This window comes from Phymastichus coffea, unplaced genomic scaffold (assembly GCF_024137745.1).
Source record: "Phymastichus coffea isolate CEN01 unplaced genomic scaffold, Cenicafe_Pcof_1.1 PCOF00186, whole genome shotgun sequence".
NCBI lineage: Eukaryota > Metazoa > Arthropoda > Insecta > Hymenoptera > Eulophidae > Phymastichus > Phymastichus coffea.
The window spans coordinates 27,501-48,019 of NW_026706997.1; the positions used below are offsets into that span (position 1 = coordinate 27,501).

Here is a 20,519-nt window from a genome sequence, read left to right on the forward strand (position 1 = left end):
CCACCGATCCCAGGCTTCGACTGCATCAATTTATCCGGCAACGGAGTCCTCCTGCAAAAGAGCAAATCCCGGAATAGGAAACGTACGTTCGGACGAAAGCGGCAGAGCTTTGCTCGTCCGCGTCGAGCAATCGTCGCCACGTCGTCGAGCGATCGATCGACGAGGCAGCTCGGGGAAACGAGAGAGAGGGAGGACCACTCGGCAGCCGCGTGCAGCTCTGATCCGTTTGCGACGATAACGTAGGTCGCCGTCGCCGATCCGCGCGGCCTCGCTGGACGCCCGCTGCCCCAGCCCCCTGCCCGGCGGCCAGAGCGCGGCGGCCCTGACGCACCTGGCCTCGTCGCAGAGCGCGCTGATCGGCGGGCCGTCGTCGTCGGCGTCGCCGGGGCGCTGCCTGTCGCCGCTGCTCATCCCGCCGCCCCGCGCCTCCTTCTCCGCCGCCTGCAGGTGAGTCCGTCGCGCGCTCAGTCCTCTCCGCGGCCGAACGATAGTCTGAAGCTCGCGCCGCTCGGCAGTGACGGCTCAGCACCGCCGGCCTCGCCGCTCGGCGCGCTGCAGCCCGACCTCTACCAGCGCAGGGACCAGCCGCTGTTCCTGAGCAGCGGCCGACGGTGAGTGTGTGCGCTCGGCGCGGGCAATAGCACGACGTTATACCACGCCACGACTGGCCGGCGCAGGTCGGGCAAGCACCTGGGCAAGCTGCACCTGCGGCTCAGCTACGACTTCGACAAGAGCGACCTGAACGTGCACCTGATCGAGGCGCAGGAGCTGGCGAGCAGCGAGCAGGGCGGCTTCCGGGACCCCTACGTCAAGCTCACGCTCAGCCCCGAGGTGGACGCGCGCAAGCGCCAGACCGGCATGCAGCGCTACGAGCCCAACCCCAGCTTCGACCAGCACTTCAAGTTCCCCGTGGGCCACGAGCAGCTGCAGGACAAGACGCTGCTGGTGCAGGTGCTGGACCACGACCGGTTCTCGCGCAACGACGTGGTGGGCTCGGTGCGCATCGCCCTCGAGGAGCTGCAGCTGTCCTCCTCGGCCAGCCCGGTCGAGGTCTGGGGCGAGATCAGCCGCGAGCGCAAGCCCCCCGAGGAGACGCAGGAGGTCTGCATCTCGCTGTCCTACCTGCCGTCCGCGGAGCGCCTCACGCTCATCGTCATGAAGGCGCGCAACCTGTTCCCGCAGCGCGGCAAGCACACCCTCGACTCCTTCGTCAAGGTCGGCTTACTCTGCGGCGAGAAGCGCGTGAAGAAGCGCAAGACCGCAGTCTGCAAGGCCACCAGGTCGCCCGTGTGGAACGAGTCCATGTCCTTCAACGTGCCCGCCAGCCTCGTCGCCAGCTCCGCCGTCGAGGTAGGCTCGCCTCCTCCCCCCCCCCTCCCCCTTACGCCCGTGCGCGTCATCGTCGCCGCTTCGCCTGCTTTTTCTCTTCCGCAGATCTGCGTGGTGGACTCGAGCGCCGACGTGACGGGCAGCAGCGCGATCGTCGGCTCGTGCATCGTCGGCCCGAGCGTCGGCCCGACGCCCGACCACGGACTGCCCAACCCCAGCCGCGAGCACTGGCTGCACATCACCAGCACGCCCAGGAAGGCCGTGGCCATGTGGCACACTCTGCACTAGAGCCCCGGTCGCCCTCTCCGTCGCCGCGATCCGCGCGTTCATTTTTCTTTTCTCTCTCTCTCTCTCTCTCTCTCTCTCTCTTTCGTTTGCCGCTCTCGGACATCCGGCGACCTCGGAAGCTCCACGACGGTACCGATCGGCACAAGCGTTAATCACTTATCACAATATCGTGTGTATGTGGGTGCGCGCGTGTCTGCGTGTGTATGTGTGTATGCGTGTGCAAAAAATGTGTCGTATTTTCATCGTCGGGCATACGACGGTCAAAGACGTTTTTATGAGCCGCACTTCTCAATGTGTCTCCGCATCTTTGATCACGTCGATCTTTTGTAACGAACCGAGATCCGAATACGCGACTCCAGCGGTCGCTTTTCCGTTGCATCGCCCGATCGCATTGCTTTCGCAGCGCCTACATCGAGTACTCGTTACGTTGCGCCGTCGGGCACTGCTCTTAACGCGAAAGCAGAACTTCGCGCTCGCGCTAAAAGCATATATACTTTGAATTTATGGTACTACGCGAAGCAGCACGCACATCGTACTTTACTGTATCTCTCCGCAGTTGCTTTCTATCTCCCTGTTTTACTCGCTCGATGTTTCGCATCGTCGTCGACAAACTGTTCGAGGTCTGTTTCTCAAACCCTCCGCGAACTTTCCCCCTTCCCGCCGTCACTGGCCTCGGTGTGAACTTCGTCCGTCGTTGAACGACGCGAGGCTGGAATAAAAGAGGAATGCGAAAGAAAATCAGAATGCACGCGGGGCGTCAAAGATCGAAGGTGAATTACATATTTTTCGCGGCCTATCGCGCGAACGCGCAGCATTCGCATTTTTTCGCTCTATTATCCGTTTTCTCATCTCGATGTGGTAAGTTGCATTCCGACAAATAACGACGTATCCTTCTTTATCCTTTTTCTTTTTAGTAATAAGCGACAAAAGAACAAGAGAAAAGGCGGTCCCACCGCGTGCGTCGAATCACTTTCAATAAACGAAATAGATAATATACAAACTAAGGGGGCAACAGATGAACAACAATAATAGTGATAATCACGAAGAAAAAACTGAATAGGGCACTATATAGATAATCGAGGGTATAAAAGATACGACGGAAAGATTTTGAAAAATAAATAAACGTTCCGCGATCGTGGGCGCGAGAACGTCGTCCAACAATGTACGCTTAATATTAAATTATACATATATATATTCAAAGAAAAAAACCTTTGAATTCACAGTATTTCTATATTGTTCTCTATTTTAATGATAAAAAATTAGTAAATAAGCGAATGCATTTATTCGTACATTATTTATGAAGCTAAAGATGATATATTTCTCTATATTAATTAAGCCATAAGATAATATATGTACATATACTTTTGTCAAAAATAATTGGAATGATATATTAAGAGGAAGACTGCGCTAACAAAAAGCAGTGCGTAGGCGTGAGGCATTTCACGATTAAAATTGCGTAGCTCCCGATTATTCATATATTATATTATACAACAAAGTACAATTACCGCACGCAAACATTCTACTGGCTGAACTTGACATTCATTTTCTCGGTAGACCACTCACGGAAACAATTGGAGTCGGCTGTCGTACAAAATTAACGAAAATTCAACTCGACTAATTGAACAAAAATTATAATCCACCGAAAAATTGTAATATTGGAAGGGCGATTATTGTGGCTATCGAGAGAATGAATTCGCAGTTCGTTGTGTAAGCAACAGAAAATAAAGGATCAAAACAAACAAACGTATGCCTTAAAAAAGCACGTTCGCCAATAATAATTTGCCGCGAGCTACATATATGACTCGGGGAGTTGTAATTACTCCAAGTGTCCAGCGCGAATTTTCCCGATTTTACCAAAGAAATGTATACTTTTCATCGTATAATGCCGTACAAAACAATCGAGACATCAGCCTTTTTAAAAATAAAGGGATTTTTAATTTAAATGATAAAAAGAATATCTCGACGATAAAAATGATGAAAAAGCCAAAAGCAGATGTAACAAGTGGTGCAATATTATTATTATCACGAGTGTTGTAAAATTTGATGAAAACATATTAAATATATTTAAAAAATAACAAAAATAATAAAATCTATATTATATATATTATACATGGAGGGGGTGTGTTTTTTGACAAGTCAAGTGAAATGTACGTGGTAGATGTTTCAGGAAAAATGTTCCAATAGACTTTAAAAGAAAAATGTTTAATAAAAATAAATAATTATCTACATAATCAATTGGCGTTTAATAGCTATAGAAACAAAATAAACAAAGCAAAAAAAACGTACATTAGCGTGATTTACATATGTATGTGATGTGCATTCAATATTTTTCTTGTCATGTACGATGTACTTTTCGGTGGTTGGTCCGATAATAAAGAGAACCGTACAATTTCCACTAACACCTTTAATTTTCTATTTTATTCAATCTTATTCCTTATATAGGGATTCCAATGACAACTCCTTTATTATCAATTGTAGTCTTTTATTTAGTCTTATATTTGCTGAAGATCGTTCGCAACAAAATTCATTCGCAGATCTTTTCGAATTGTCTTTCCTATTTTTCTAAATTTCGTTTAAAAGTGTAAAAATTTGCCATAGGTTTCAAGCCTCCAAGGTAGAAGCAGATTGATCAATAGCTCGGATTCTGCAACTTATGCTTATGTACAAATAATTACAATTGTCATTTATATAGTTGTAAAATATGAATTATACACATCGATATTTCTTCTCATGACACGATCTAAATTAAAATGTTTCCTGTTTTTCTGAATATACATATAAGAGTTTATATTTACATACAAGCTAGAGCGACCTAAGGTGTGAGAGCATACAAAAATATTTCGCTGCAACTAGATACAAGCAAATTAGCATAATATTCTTCTATTGCTGAACTACTGTATACAGTGCTTTTTATTTACGCATAAAGCTACATAAATTTGCCGTGGAAAATATGTTTTACAATGTATTCAGTCAAATATGTCTTTTTCAAAAAGTCAAGTTTGAAACGATGAAATAGATACAGATGGAAAGAGGGAAACTAAGTGTCTTGCATTCTCAATAAGAGCCACACAGAATTGCGAATTATTTACAATATAATAAAAGAGGTCAGTGAGCTGAAATGTTTTTCCTACATATTTACAATCGTTAAATTAAATTTTCTCATCAATGCCAGACCAGCTAGCACAGTGCGAAAAACAAAACAGAGCTCATGTGCATTTAACATTGACAGTGCTTAGAGAGTTGCGAGAATCCTGGTAAAACCAACACAAGCTGCGAGTACGGTTTGCCCGACACCCCATAACAAGGCATAAAGGGATGTCATTTGGTATTCAGCCGAACCATAGACAAAAGCAATCGCGGCTGAACTAACTACTCCAGAAGTCAGAGGCATCAAGACCCCCATCACCAGGATCAATACGGGAAAAAATCTGTAACAAAATGTTATAAGGTAATAAAAATTTATACGGAAAATCACATATTTTCTTAATTGACGATGTATTACTCACTTCCCGTATTTGTGTTTGCGGAGGGTGGCGAAGCAAATAGCGGCAGCAATAGTATGGACGAAAATTGATGAGAATAGTGCCCATAGAAATATTTGGTACCACATTTCTGCAAGTAAACCAAAGATTTTGTTCGAATTATAAATTTCAAAAAATTCGTTATTATAGTCTTTGAAAATATGAGATGAATATATTAACATGAATAAAGTAAGAATTGCGTAGTAAACCTGAAATAATGTACGTACCAGGAAACGATCGAAGACTCATGATCGATGAATGTGGAATGGAGATAAATGGCAGTAATAACAGTATTGAGTTTTGAACTCAAAAACAAGTAAAATCAAGATGCCAAGGTGCACATTCAACTAATTAATGCTGGATTCTTGATATTCGCAACAAGACTAGATAGATAAATGGAGGAACGAAACAAAATGGGGTTTGGTATAGAAATTAATCTATGTAAGTTAGAGTTGGAAATTCAAGAAAAACAAAGCAACTATCAACAATTGGTTAATTTTTCCAACTCTAATCTATAATAGAGATAGAGTATAGGAATTAGGGCAGTAGGATAAGGGTACACACCAGCAAATGAAGTCAGCGGTGTGTTGAAGATGCCTGGCTTGTCTGGAGCTGAGGCAACCACTGATGTAACTTCTTGATTTGCATTTGACATTATGTGCTCTCTGCCTGGGCTATTATCTAGCCCTAGCTAGAGCTGCTTTCTCAATCAATTCATTGAGTCCTCAAAACTATCAACTTTGACTTTCATGTTTTGAATTCTGCAAGTATAATACATCATTTGAGTGATTAAAGAAATATTACAACTAATCGATTGTTAAACAATCTTTAATGCTAAATAACACACACACTTGGAGGTTATGTTTATCAACAAATAACAATTACAAAATACACTGTTGAACACCATGTTTCTCGGAAAAAAAGTCTACGTGTTCTCTCGATCAACAATAAGCCACTAGATTCATGTCTCTGAACATTTTCTTACTGCGTAATAATTGTCTTTTAGGAGACGTCACCTTCTTCGTTAAAGAGGACAATTAAGCGCAAACTCTTGATGACAGAAATGAAAAAATTTTACTGCTGCTACTAAGTACTGGCATTCCACAGTAAAGACTGCAATATATGTATTCATTTGTAGCGCGTGCGAAAGAGATAGAAATAGTTTTGCAGGTTGTGCTTATGACTGTAGGTTCGTTCGCTTAATGAATGACAGAATGACCGAAGATATTTACAAGCTTATAAATATTTTCTTTTCAGGCGACAAACTATGAAAATAAACCAAATAATTACAAAATTTTATGATTGAAATTGGTAAGGTTTCTTTACTTTCGGATAAATTATGTATTTGTTCGATAATCGAGATGTTGACAACAGAATCTGACATAGTGTCGAACAGACCTCCTCCCACGAAGGAGAGAACGAAATATAAGAGAGAAGGAGATAGAAAGAGAGAAAAAGAAAGAAAAAGAACGAAAAAGGCGGCTGGCATTGTGTAAATAAAAAATCTCGACTTGGTGTGTGCGCCGCGAACGGAGAGAGACTAAGCAAGAGAGAAAGGGAGAAAGAGCGAGAGAGAGCGAGAAGAGGGCGAAAAAAGAAGTGGCGAAAGAAAGGAAGCGTTCCCGGAGAGACAGAGGTGAGCTAATGGTGAAGGAAATGCTTTCGATAAAGGTGGGTTTCATTACTTGGACCGCGCGGCCGGTTATTTATTTTTCTGTTTTTTTTTTGTCAAGTATTTGTAAATAGTGCGGGGGTGTAGTATTCTTTGCTGGATTCTTATATGCATAATTCTCCATTAAATTTGTTTTTCTATTTGCAGAGTGTTACGATTTACGGAGCAGGAGTGCAAGTATGAGAAATGTGCTCTAATAAAAAGAAGCTCAGCAGAGCTTTACACCTGTGCCATACTTTATTAATGGATGATTAGAATAAGACAGTGTGAAAATAAAATCGAAAAAAGTCAACATGGTGCAAAGTAAGGTGTTGTGGTTTGTCTTATTGGCAATAATATCAAGTTATGCAGAGGAGAAGCCAGTCAAGAGTCCACCAAAATGTCAGTTTGGCAAGTCCTCAAGGAAACAGATTCCAGTGACTCCATTAAAAGAAAAATGTTTAAGGGACATGGTGATGCAGTTAGCAGACAGCTTACAGAATCTAACAGACGAGGAGCTTGGTGTGACAAAATTCCAGACAATGTTAGATAAATTAGAATTTGTTGATACAATTACTAAGCTAAATACAAGGCTGAATGATTTGACGAAGAATTTAAATGATAAGCTTAAAAAGTACACAGATTTGTTGAAGGAAAGTAACAGTGTGATACAGCCAATTCTGTTAAAACAGGAACATGATATTTATGCTTCTAATCAAAGATCTGACAGTAGATCTTCGGATATTTGCGACAGAATCACTGATGCTCTTGCCATGAATATGCATAATCAAGATTGGAAAAATTTACACATACTACCAGTAAGTAAGATTATTAACAATTTTAGAATAAAATCCAATTTGATAACTATAAATACTTTTTAATATTTTTTAGGTGAGTCAGCCAGGCACAATGTGTGGTCCACCCAGTTTAGCTCATTATATTGGACCATTGCTCCTTGCTCAATGCACTCGTACAAAGAATGTCATTTTACTTTTGGAGCACAATTCCCTTTTTATGTCAGACGATGATGTGACTCTTGCGCAAATAACAGCCAAAACCATTGTTCATATGCTCACTGAGACTGATCGTGTAACTGTTATTGGTATGGTAGGAGCAGGTTCAACTTTGTGTCCAGATCAGGGTTTGCCTCGAGCTACAGATATTCACAAAATTAGGTTGGATAGACACATAGATTCATTGATAAGATCACAGGTTAACCAAAGTTTCAGTATAGATGTTAAGAAGATTGTAAAGGATTTGAGTGGAGAGTTGGTGATCATTCATTTAACGAATAATTTGAAAGATCACTCGAATGTTAAAGCGATAGCCGAGTCAATAAATAGCGAAAAATTGAACGTTCATCTGAGGACGATTTTGATACTTTCAAGTCATCAACATGTGAATGTCAAAGAGTATCCTGCCAATAGCATTGTTATCACGTTACCTACGCAGCACATGCTTGGTTACGAAATCGCTAGATTGTTTGCCGGTACGTAATATTTTTTTCTATTTAACAAAAAATTTGAATTACGTATATCGTTTTATTTTTCCAGGATTAAAATGCAATAAAGAGGACATTAAGCCATACTACTTATCTGACCCTTACTTCGAGCCATACAGTAAAGCAATGATGGTTTCTGTAGGCCAAATAACTAATGCAGCGCTGCTCTCGTTCGACGTGAAATTGCGTGACTTTGTCGAAGATATTACGTACTTTGATGCTGGACCCCATCAAGTGCGAGCTTTATTGGTGGATAAACGTGGTATGTTGTGGATGCACAAGAATTTCCCGAGGATGGAGATGATCGTCGAACAACCGCTCAAAGTTTATCTGCATGATTTAGAAAATTTGGATGAAAAGACTATGACAAAGACTGGGTAAATAAATACAAATTTGCAATGTTAATTTGACTTTTTCGAAAATACAATTTTGGAAATTTTACATAAATATCAGATTCTATTTAGTACACCGAGATGAAAATTTAATCAAAATTTAAATGTATAATCGGCTCTTTCTGGTTACGAACTTCTTTCATAATTCTACTATTTTTGTTGAAGAGCACACGTCAACAGAACAAACAATTTTTACTTGCAGCATGGCAGACCAACCAGAAGGTGTAGTAGAAACACCGACACTCCTCGGCTCAAAAAAGCGAATTTACTGGCGTCACTTGAATTATTCCGACTTGATCGCTTGTCTTGTAGTTTCACGTCTTGATGAAGATGACATTCGCGTTCCTGGTATCCGCACAGTACCAGCACTTCCGTCAAATCTCTTTCACCATCGTCTGGATTTGGCACTCAACTCTAACATGCGTCGAGATAGTTTATGTGTGTACAACAATCATAGAGTTGCAAGTCTCGAAGCTGGCGTTGTTTATCTTTCGCCATGGTGCTTTAAATCACCTGTTGAGCAAATGAAACAATTGTCTAACGCTCCAGCTGTGACGGTGCAGAGTTACATGGCTTATATTAAAGATGTAACAAAGTTACTTACAAATCCTGGAATGCAGGAGAGTGTTAAGGCCGACGTTGCGATGTTAGCCCAGATTCTTGCTGTTTTTAAGGAGAGACACGTAACAAGTCCACTCGATAGATTTATTGTACAAAGGTGAGTTTACTTTTATTATTAGAATATTTGAAAAATATAATTAAATAAACAATAATGAACTGTTAATCTGTCACAGGTACGTGACATCAGTAAACAATGGAGTATTGCTTGTCTACCCTGGCCTCGTGTTAGATTCCGATCTTGATCCAAAGCGTCGTGCTTGGTACATGAAAGCCATTGAGCAGCCAGGTCGTATCGTAATCACTCCACCTTACCTCGATGCAGGTGGCTCTGGATTCGTTGTGACGCTGAGTCAAGTAGTGCACGAAGGACGCTCGGTTGGACTACATTATAATAGTGATCCTGCCGTTGCTGTGATGGCTATCGATGTGACGTTAGGTTACTTATCGCGGATGCTGGATAATTTATTTCCGCTATGCTCTGAGACTAATATTAAGTGCTTCTTGATGGACGACAAGGGTATGTTAAATTGATTGACGCAATAATATCAAAACATACAATTAAAATTTTACGTATCTACAGGATATTTGGTGTACCATCCGTCGCTCTTGTTACCCTCAAGCAAAGTAGAACAGCAACATTTGACTAACAAAGAGTTACTTGTGGCGAATGACATCCTAAATCACGACTTCTTCGTGCAAAAGAAAATGTGCGCTAGTCACATGGACGGCACGACTCAACGATATTACCAGTTCAATATCTCTATAGACGAGGTCCTTACCAACATTGTTCATGGTGAGCATTGTGTAATGTATCAACTAGCTGTGGTACCTGGTACCAATGTGTTCCTAGGCGTGGTCAACATTACGTGCAACACACTCAATGCATTCTGCCCGTGTAGTACAGTTAGTATAATTATTATTTCTCTACTTTTTTGCTTTACTTTGCAAACGATACTAACATTATATTTTTAGATGGATCGTTCATGCTTGAACTGCAAGCGTATGGAGCAAACCGACTGCGAATGTCCATGCGAATGTTCACTATACTTAAGCGAATGTCAACGCCAAGAAACTCCAACAAATGCAATTGAGGCTTGCCCAGCACCTCAAGAACAAGGTTTGAGTTTAGCCATACCATGGATTCAGTCGTCATTGAGTTCTCTAGGACCTTGTCAGCCATTTAGCTGTAAAGCTTATGCAACAAAGAAGAGTTGCTTGGGTATAGTTGGTTGCCAGTGGTGCGAGATCGATAGCGATGGCGAAACAACGTTACAGGAACCGTATTGTGCCGATTTGGCTGGGTGCTTCAGAGGAGTTTTTGGAGCATCAATACCATACGGTGATGGCATTTATAGTAAGTATCACTGTCCTGTTTACGTTAATTAATGAAAAGCTATTGTAATGGCTGTTCTTTGTGCTTTAGATTCACAGTCCACGGAAGAAATGATAACAGGTGAATGGCCATCGGTTGGACCAGTTGCCGGTGGCATTCTGGCGTTTGTTCTCGTTCTTGGAATAGCACTCTTTTGCTATAGGTTGCGTACCGTGCATACCGGTTTGGAGCACCAGTGTTTACACAATCAGAACTCGCCAGACACGTTACGTATGACACATTTGGATTGCGACTTTGAGCCTGCAGATCTGGAAAGAGAACCAAAAGCTAGCATGGACTCGGCTTTGTTAAGGGATGTTGTGGCGCCTATTTCGCCGTATCGAGTATCCACTAATTACAGGTATTATATTTAAGAAAAAATTTTCAATTCTATTAATAATATAAAATATCAATCAATAAATGAATTCAGACGACCTCCTGGTGGGGACAGCGATCATGGCTACAGTACAATGACACCACACGATGATTCGGAGCAACAAACATTCTCGGAACCATTGCTGATTCTCGCTGGTAATCCAAAAGATCTTGTAGACGGAGTGGTCCTATCGGCGAGTAGTGCAACTCTTGATTCACCAGCTACATCGACTTCAACTACAGGGACGATCATCGCTCCACCCTCACCAACAACTAACATTGGTTCGAGTAATCGTGTGATCGCAGCCGTTACCGTCCACCGCAACATGGAAACGAATTACTGTTAGTGATCATCCGCATGACGAATCCTATTTTAGGTTTAGCAACTTCATTGTAAATTTGAGTTTATTTTTTAATTTCTATTTTATTCATTGTGTATACAACATTTTTTTGTATGCATCTTTTTTCTCTTCTCTTTGATGAAGTGAAAGTTTGTCTTCCAAAATTTTTATGTCGTTTGACAAACGCGTCCAAATAGCTGTGAAACGATGCAGCTAATTAAGAAAAGAAAAGAAATACGATTTATTGTACAATAATTGATACACAAACCCGTAACCATGAAGACTGCCTGAAATTTTATTTCTATAAGTGACGAAAGAAGGATGAGACTTTTTCCGCGCATTTTTAATATTCATCTTTTCAGTACTTACGTACGTATCATACGTTTTTATATACGTTTACATTCACACAACAATGCAGTAGAATGATATTTCATTGTACACATTAAAAAGCCAATAGTCAATGTATTTCGAAAAATTGTACATATTTTCTCACACACAGCAATCATGTACTTTGAACATTCGGTGCATTTATTAATCATTAATTAAGATTATTGTAGAGATTCGTGTAGAGATATCGTGAGTTTACAGATACATTTACAACTTGTATGCAATTTTGATACATGATAAAACGCGTTATTTAGCGTGATGGAAACTCTAAAACAGGCATTATGTCGAAAGAATTTATATATGTGAAACGAATGTGAATTTGAAAGTAATAATAATAATACGTGCCGATCCCTCTCTTGCAGGTCCTTTGCACTGCCTGTATTGTCGAGATTTTTTGTAAACCACTCTTTACAATACCCAAGTACAAAAATAAAGACAATTCAATCTTAAAATGTGATACAATTTAAAATATTTAAAACAAATAAAAATGTTGTTCATTTCTTCAGTTTGATGAGTTTGAAATCAAAAATGAAAGTTGCTCTGTCGAATGAGATAACATGAAAAAAAGTACCCATTGAGTATTCATATTCACAGTGCCAAAATACACTTTGAAAATGTATTCGTTAAAATGTATTTTTCTACATGTATGGCATGACACAACGTACAAGTGTAGATTGCAAATTTATATATTAAACGATAAAATTTTTCGATATTTAGGAGCAAAGTGTTATCGAATATAATGTAAGAGTTTTATATGTTTATTATATACACGACAAAAAAAGTATCTTTAGAGCATAATAGTAATTAAAAAATAAGACGAATTTTTTATATAGCCTGACACCAATCCATCTCGAATATAATGCATAATTAACGAGTGATAAGCGCACTTTGATGTACTTAGACACACATTTTTCTATCACCGGCCTGACATATGATAATAATATTCCAACCGAATTTATACGATAGTAAACCTCAGTAGTCTTGCCAAGGCAGTTAATGCAGTATGTCACTGTAGATGAAGTAGTGGAATACCGTTTGTACGTAAATTTTTAGTAGTACAATCAATTCTAATTTTTAGTTATTACGAAGTATTGATTTAATACATAAATGTTTGTATTTTTTGTTCGTAATGATCTTCTAATCACGAAATGAAGTGTGCTTAAATTACATTTTTCTTTTGGTGCATTATAATTTCGTCAGATTTTATATTCAAAGTTTACTGTAGTTAAGGAATATTCATTGTTGTAAATATATTATAATAAAAGTGGAAAGTTAATTGTATTTCAGGTGTCATTTATTTTCCTATAATTATTCAATTATAAAAATCCATTTCATTTAGACTATAATTTTGAAACTTTAGCGCGCTTTAATCATACGACTTCAAACGCCATGCATGGCCCTTCGCTGATTCGCTCGCACTTCGCAGTCGCAGCAGCGCACGCGCCCTGTCTATGCCTGATGTGCTTCTCTCTCGTATATCGCATCATCACTCATCAGTCTGCATCAGGCTATCAAATCAGTCCGCGAGTGGCGACAACCAGGAGCACAGTGAAGTGAAGTCGTCGCGACCGATTACGAGGACAGGGGAGAAAGAGGAGTATACGTACGATGATGGCAAGAAGAGGTTAGCATCCTATAATCTGCTACGAATATTGCACATTGGCCCAAAAATAGAAGAAAAATAAACTCTTCACGTAATAACGGAGAGAGAGGATGATGAGAGAAGGAGCGGCTGTTAATACATTAGTGGTGTGAAGGGAGGCCTATAGGCGCCCAAGCAATGGCAAGCAGCCAAGGCCCTTCAGCCGCTGCCGCCGCTGCTGCTAATGGGCCTCCATCAGTTGTTGTAAAGGCCGCTGAGCAGCAAGCCAACAACTTCGAGCCCCTCGACAAGAGTTCCAACACCCTTAAGGTATCGTCGCATTGTCTATTGATTATATAAACTCTCTGTGTATGCGTGTTTTATTCGATTATGTGCCGGATTCGTGTGCTAACTGACTACCTCTTATTAGATGGTAAACAAAGCCGAACTGCAATAGAAAGAGAGAACAAGCGAGCGAGCGCGCGCGAGTTTTATTTTCGTCTAAGCTCTTCTGTTGTGACAGACTCGGAAACCTTTTTGGTCTCTCTTTTTCAGCGCAATCCTAAGATGGAGCTGTGTAAAAATGACTTGCTCAAGCTACTTGGCTATCTCGAGGGTGAACTGCAAGCTCGTGATGTTGTGATTGCTGCACTCAAGGTTAAACTAACAATGTGTTTACAAGTCCTTTCATTTGTGATATTGATGATTAATGTTTCATTTGTCTTTCCACTGTATAGTCCGAAAAAGTGAAACATCTTCTAAACTCCAAATACAGATGTGGTACCTCAGATCCACAAGCTGCATTAGCAAGAGATCAAGCTCTTATAGGTGGTCCATCTTGTTCCCAAGGGAACCAGATTGATCAGCTGGGTGCTACGCTAGAGGCATTGGTTTCACGACAGAGGTATATGAAGAGTCACATGGTTAAAGTTTTGAACAACGCTGAATTCAGGCATCGAACTGTATGTTATTTTGCCAAATTTCAGTTAATGTCACAACTATGAAAGTGAAGTGTGAATTTGTTTCATGTATTGTAGGTTATTAAGGAACTAGAGGAAGAGAAACAGAAACATGAGCATGACACTGCTCAAGGAGATGACATAACATATGGTTTGGAAAAGGAAAGAACTCGTTTAAAGAAAGAATTGGAAATGGAGAAAAAGGACAAAAAAAGGATTGAAATGGAGGCTAAGCGGATACTCGTTAAATTGCTGGAGGAGCGGAAAAAGATCATGATGAAGTACATTGAAGAGCGCAAACGCTCTGAAGATCTCGCTCAGATTCTCAGTGAAGAGAAGGTTTGTTTTCTCTTGTGTGATGGTTTATTTTATCACAATACTGCTAAATGTACATACTAACATATTATAGGGAAACATAGCTTTTCGTGTTGATCATAGTATTTTTAATTTTCTAAACAGACTTTTTTTTTTTCGTTTTAGGTTCGTACAGATGCTATGGCAGAGGGGCTGGAGGAGGAGAGTAAAAAGTCGCTACATATGGAGGCGGAAATGGAAAAGCAGCAAGCACAATTCGACATTGAGAGGTCGCAGTTCCGACAAACGACTGCCAGCAAAGACAAAAAACTGATGGAACAGTCACAAGAGATCGAACGACTCAAAGTTGAGATCGAAACGTTGAAGGAACAGTTGGCGAGAGGGCAACTGAGGACTATTGGTGTAACTCCACCACCGCCACCGGCAAAACCTGCTAATCTAGCGGCTATGCCAACTTTGAGGCCTGCTGGTGCTCCTGCAGCAGGTATTACTACTTTTTCGAATTTCTCATAAATATTATTTCTCTTTTTTATTTGATCATTAATTACTACTGTGAAACTGGTTTAGATATGTATGGACTTCAAGGAATGTGTGGTATTTTTATTTTATGTAAATTTTTCAAAGTACTAATAAAAAATCATATTTAGAGAATATGTACTACCGATTTTCAATTAAAATAAATAATAAACTGAATTTCTTAAAATTGTATTGAATTTTAGACAAAATGGATATGTTCACTAAATGTATAAGCTTTACTGGAAAATAAAAGTTATTAACGATCTCTTCATTTCATTTCAGTAAAAGGAGCCGTTTTAGGAGCTGGCACGCCGATGGTCAGTAGCAAAGTTGTACAGCCTACTGCTACAGTATCTAGTGTGCCAGTTAGTGGTCCCAGTAAGTATAAATTGATGTCCTTCTCGTGAGACGATAACTTTCCGTTTCTATTTTTCAAAATTTGACTCATACTTGCTATTCACGCTTATATTCTACATTTAATTTAGGTTGAAAACAATAATTTTTTAATTTTATTTGGAAACAATATTATAGTTGTTTTCTTTTCAAATAATTTACAAATGTAATTTGTAACTTTCGCGACATCATTAATTTGTTCATTACAGCGACTGGCATAGCTCGATCCGTAACACCAGGACAGGTGCTCCGGGGTGCAAGTTTCGGTCACAGCGAAGTAGTAGCAGTAACATTACCGCAAGATGTAGCTGCCAATGCCACTACCACTACTGGTACCGTAGCCGCCCCCGGCGTACAGGTAACTTATCCACACTTTCCTAGCCACTCGACATTAATTTGATGAGAGCCTCAGTCGGCTGATATATATATATATATATATATATATATGCATATATACATATGCACGCACTTAAGCATGGGTGCACTTGTTCGCTTTAAGAGAATTTTTTCTGTGTTATTAGGATTTGTTTCTATTTAGTACCTTCGATATAATATTATATACATTTGTGTATGTTACGAGTTGAGTGTGACGTATTGTCGTGAGTTATTAGAAATTCCAATTAGGGTTTGGACTATGATATTATTGATAAGTAATGTAGTCAAGAAGCATTTTTTTAATATGCTTGTCATTTCCTTTTTGTGTGTGCGCGTACAATTCCAAGAAATCTAGTCTCAAAGATTAAATAAGGTTACGTATACAAAGATAATTTTGTTCTTTATTATAAAAATTACGAGGTTTTAAAGTACGTAATAACAATCGGTATGTATCGTATGAAAACAAAAAATTGCCATTCCAAGCGGGCGCGTGCAGAGAACGTAATCGAAAAGCAAACCAGCGATATTATTTTTCCCCTCTCCATTTCATTCGCGTGACTCAAACTCTCTTTACTCTCAACATTCACTTTCCGCGAGCACTTGTTAGCCCTCAACGAAGTTTTAGTGCATGCCTCGTGTTCCCTCCTTTTATTCTTTTTCCCGATACTACGACGTTGAAACTTTATTTCGCCGTCTCACGGTTTTTCGTTTGCAGCTTTGTACGTTCTTTTGTTTTTTTACTTGTTCGCCGACAAGCTGCGAGTGTATTTTTTTCTTTCTCCTTTTGAGATATTTATTTTACACACGTTTTATTATATTGCTTTACTGTGTGTATTATTATTTGTATTATTACTATTATTATTATTATTATTATTATTATTATTATCGTTATCATTATTATTATTGTTTGATTGATGTACATTGATTTTATCCTTTTATTAAATGACATATACAACTTCATAAGGTCTTGAGCTTTATTTATGTGTTATACCACCTGCGGAAAACTTTCCTTTCGAGCAACGTCGATGGACTGCATGCAAATCTGAAAAAGTAGCTGTACATTGAAGTTTTATAATCTTCGTAACCGGAAAAGTTCCGAAGAAGTACAGTATTTTTTTTCAAGTTGCCCCATCGATCGCACTTTTCATCGCTTAGTTTTTTTTTAATTCCTTTCACTTCACCGCATACTTCCTTGCACTTTGATCGATAACTTCGAGATTTTTACTTAAATCGGTTCCTCGTAAAATTTTTCTTTCTTTGTTTTTCGTTTGCATCGTAATCAATTCGGCACATAGTTTAATCTACCATTTGAAATTCAAGCACATACTTGTTGCTTATGTTCCAAAAAGATACAACTCGATAATCATTTTTCAAAGTATATCATCAACTCGTCAGTCTCTTTCAAATACATTTCAAAAAAGCTCAAGTGCACCAACAAAGCACACATCATTCAAAAAAAAATCAGTCCAAATTCATCTCATAACACACGTCCATCAATCATTCGCCTCGTAGGCCCTGCATAAGCGGCCATCACCAATACCAACGCCAACACCAGCAGCAGCCACAGTAGGAACAACCGTATCGTCAGGTGGAGTTTTAGCAGCAGCGGCAGCGAAAAAGCCAATAGCATCAGTAACACCATCAGCAGTAGCAGCTGCAGCTAGAGGAGCACCGCCGCCAGTACCACCGAACAAACCGGTGGTACCGCCAAAGAAGGAAGTTGCGGCGGCTTTTCTCAGGAAAGCGTCCGAGCAGTCGGTCGATTCACCAACAGGTGTCAAGCAGTTTGTTAAGCAGAATACCGTTATTGCGAATCCTAATGCCACGAGTGTATTGCAGAACCAACAACAGCAGCCGCTTGTCACTGCTGACGAAGAGGTACGTTTTTACATAATTTTTCCGTCATATATAAAAGATTACAGATGTAATTTTCGTTTTTCAGGCAAAATCTCGCTGACTTTACTAATCGACTAACAGTTCATGAAGATTACGGCGACGAGCGAACGTTTCAGCGACAAGCTAACGCCGCCAACTTTGCAATACAAACAGCGATAGCCGGAGCTGCTTTTCAAACGAAACGAACGAATATAAATATCAAATTTCCTCGTGTAGTACCGCGATTGAATCAAAAAGGTAGGATCGTTTTTATAATAGACGTTATGTCGGAGGCATGGCAAAGAGTAAAAAAATTTAAGGTGTCAAACTTCGTAGCAAAAAGTCCTCTCCAAAATCTAGCTTAAGTTCCTTAAACAAAAAAACAAACAATAACATATACACAAACGTACACACACGATTGACTCCTATAGAGTCTAGGCATTAATTCAAGCTCTATATTCAATATTGATTCATTCGAGCGACAAGCATTCATTCATACCACTGCCTTCATTCCGCTCTCAATTTATATATATACATTATATATACATTATTGTTTATCTTGTAATAATAACACGTGCAATGCATTTTTCATTGACAAAGAAAAAGAGAGAGAGAGAGAGAGAGAGCGATATATGTTTCAGCAGTTGGAACGAGTGAATACTTTCAGTTCAAACAGTATATCTATACAGTTTCGTTGTTTTTTTTGTTATTAATTTTACCCTTTTCCTGAAAGTTGCGAAAAACTTTGTATAACCTCGATGTCGCTTTTACTCCCGTAATTATAACAAAGTTTCTCATGCCTTCTGTGAAGGCATCCTCCCTTCTATTAAAAATAAAAGCACCGAGCTATAAAGTTCGATTAAACGCGCGTAAAATTAGTAGTGAAAAAATAATAAGCTAACAAACATATGTTTATTGAAGCAATATAAATGAGATTGACTATTGAAAATACAATTAAAACAAAGACAACAAGAACAAATACTCAACAAAAGAAAAATAACAACAAGATAAAGTAAACTCGTAGGATCGTAAAATTCTAAATGAGGTTAAGGACTGACGAGACCAATCGTCGCTTCTAGTCGGGGAGGGGGGGTCCAGCGGTATATAATTTTTTTCTGATTATTTATCGTTGCTCGAATTATCGTAGGACATAAGTTGAATTTAAGTGAGTCTATTTGTCAGACAAACAAACAGGGAAGCCCGAAAACAAGAAAGAAACTTGTCTAAAATGTATACTCGTAGACATCTTAATAGACTTTGTAAGTGACTTCTTCCCTATATACATTTATTATACTTTTTTTTATAATTTGTATTTTGTTATGCTGCGAATCTCGTGACTGATTGATTTACTTAATTACTTCCGATTTGATGTTACAAGAAAAAAATTATTCATATTGGACGAAATGAAACTTTTTGATATTGTCAGTCGAATCGACTTAAGCATATTACTTAGCGGAAACTTAAGTATTATACACTATATGTTCTTTATTAGTTGGATATTTTGTAATGGAGTGCAATGATAGCAAGAGCTAAGAACATGTAAATGAATGTAAAAAAATATGAACGACGATATTTGCAAAGACGGCATTTTATTGTCCTATACCGTCATCGTGATCTCTTTTCTCAGTTGTAAAAGACTGACATATGTACTTGACTCGAATAAAATGTATAATTTATTCCTTTGGCCGAATAATGACATAAACTTAAATCATAAGTATATCAATTTTTTTATATTTTCGGAAGATTTGGTATATAAATGTGTGCAGTGTGGACGGAGTTTTAATCGAGTCAATTGCACTTGGATTTTTCTTTGTTTTCTTTTTATTATTTATACTATTAAGGCACCGTAAACAAAACATAATCTACCATAGATGATATCTGGTAATGTACAGTCTTCCAAAGTTCTGGACCGGTAACTTAAACTAACACGAACAGAATGGTATTGCTTTGAATTATCACGGTATTTTTTTCGGAAGATTTTTTAAACAAAATAATATTGTTTTCTCATTCCTTTATTGTTTGAATCCTTTATCTCCTAAACTGACTGTGTTTACGGCTCCAAAACTGTTAAATAAACTTCAACTGTATCAATTTTGTAATTAATACGTAATAAGAAGTTTTACGTGAATTTTACGATTTTTTCATGTAATAATTAACAAAACTTGTAAATAATAACTTGATAATGTAGTATGAAATATCTGTAAAAATTATAATCAATTAAATGTTAAATAAAAATACTCGAATTTAGCACAAAGAATATCGAAGTTTCTGTTGTCACTATTATAGTATTATTTAATTTTGCTTCCACAAGTTCGAATGATTTATCAATTCAGCCAAGGTACATATTAGATAAGGCTCATAAATCACGACACCTTTTTGAGAGAAAGAAAATAGCTTATCACCGTAAGAGTTCACTGACAAGCTTCTCCAAAACTTTTTTCGCGTTCAACATTAAAACGCTTATTCATTTATAAATCTGATGTGTTATCTTACAAAAGATGAAGCATTCTCGTTGCTTGAGCTATGGCAAATACTTTTGAATTTGATTCTTCACAGCATACTTGAATTTTGCCGGTGTTTCAGTCCACCGAGCCGCGGTGTGTGTAAGAAATTAACTTGAAAATTGGATCTTGTCATTTGAGACGACTAAAATAAAACTACGCGTAGGGAGGGGGTAGACGGCGTAAAAAAAGTCGCACTCTCCCGGACGACGACCACTGAGCGCG

General features: G+C 39.2%; 4 protein-coding genes across 11 annotated transcripts in view; 3 read left to right on the forward strand and 1 right to left on the reverse strand.

Annotated features, from left to right (window-relative positions):
- LOC131673591 (synaptotagmin-1) overlaps positions 1 to 3,999 on the forward strand; it is a 15,029-nt gene extending 11,030 nt beyond the window's left edge. For 5 of the 6 annotated variants that reach the window (XM_058951696.1, XM_058951691.1, XM_058951692.1 and 2 more), the window contains 3 exons: positions 244 to 447; positions 516 to 611; positions 678 to 3,999. In XM_058951696.1, the coding sequence (XP_058807679.1) occupies positions 244 to 447; positions 516 to 611; positions 678 to 1,617 (1,240 nt within the window). In that variant the 3' untranslated portion in view covers positions 1,618 to 3,999. The remainder of the gene's footprint in view (positions 1 to 243; positions 448 to 515; positions 612 to 677) is intronic. The other variant, XM_058951690.1, reaches the window with a different exon arrangement.
- Positions 4,000 to 4,075: 76 nt separating this feature from the next.
- LOC131673594 (transmembrane protein 170A) lies at positions 4,076 to 7,784 on the reverse strand. Of its 2 annotated transcripts, none has more exons than XM_058951700.1 (4): positions 7,664 to 7,784; positions 5,703 to 5,899; positions 5,124 to 5,229; positions 4,076 to 5,045 (listed from the first exon to the last, which is right to left on the reverse strand). In XM_058951700.1, the coding sequence occupies exons 2-4, from the start codon at positions 5,791 to 5,793 to the stop codon at positions 4,850 to 4,852; spliced, it is 393 nt and encodes a 130-aa protein (XP_058807683.1). In that variant the 5' UTR covers positions 5,794 to 5,899; positions 7,664 to 7,784; the 3' UTR covers positions 4,076 to 4,849. The 2 variants fall into 2 exon arrangements, with proteins under 2 accessions (XP_058807683.1, XP_058807682.1); XM_058951699.1 differs by lacking the exon at positions 7,664 to 7,784 and adding an exon at positions 5,988 to 6,215 and having other exon boundaries at positions 4,077 to 5,045.
- Positions 6,337 to 13,027, forward strand: LOC131673589 (VWFA and cache domain-containing protein 1). 2 transcript variants are annotated; one of them, XM_058951687.1, is made up of 10 exons: positions 6,337 to 6,809; positions 6,958 to 7,607; positions 7,681 to 8,278; positions 8,343 to 8,667; positions 8,885 to 9,400; positions 9,477 to 9,820; positions 9,884 to 10,206; positions 10,276 to 10,657; positions 10,727 to 11,036; positions 11,106 to 13,027. In XM_058951687.1, exons 2-10 carry the CDS (start codon positions 7,104 to 7,106, stop codon positions 11,395 to 11,397), a joined length of 3,594 nt encoding a protein of 1,197 aa, XP_058807670.1. In that variant the 5' UTR covers positions 6,337 to 6,809; positions 6,958 to 7,103; the 3' UTR covers positions 11,398 to 13,027. The 2 variants fall into 2 exon arrangements, with proteins under 2 accessions (XP_058807670.1, XP_058807671.1); XM_058951688.1 differs by having other exon boundaries at positions 6,337 to 6,774.
- A 212-nt stretch (positions 13,028 to 13,239) lies between these two features.
- Positions 13,240 to 20,035, forward strand: LOC131673627 (CTTNBP2 N-terminal-like protein). The gene is made up of 9 exons (XM_058951753.1): positions 13,240 to 13,690; positions 13,916 to 14,017; positions 14,098 to 14,322; positions 14,398 to 14,658; positions 14,800 to 15,118; positions 15,433 to 15,528; positions 15,753 to 15,901; positions 17,431 to 17,796; positions 17,861 to 20,035. Exons 1-9 carry the CDS (start codon positions 13,559 to 13,561, stop codon positions 17,873 to 17,875), a joined length of 1,665 nt encoding a protein of 554 aa, XP_058807736.1. The 5' UTR covers positions 13,240 to 13,558; the 3' UTR covers positions 17,876 to 20,035.
- The last annotated feature ends 484 nt before the right edge of the window (positions 20,036 to 20,519 follow it).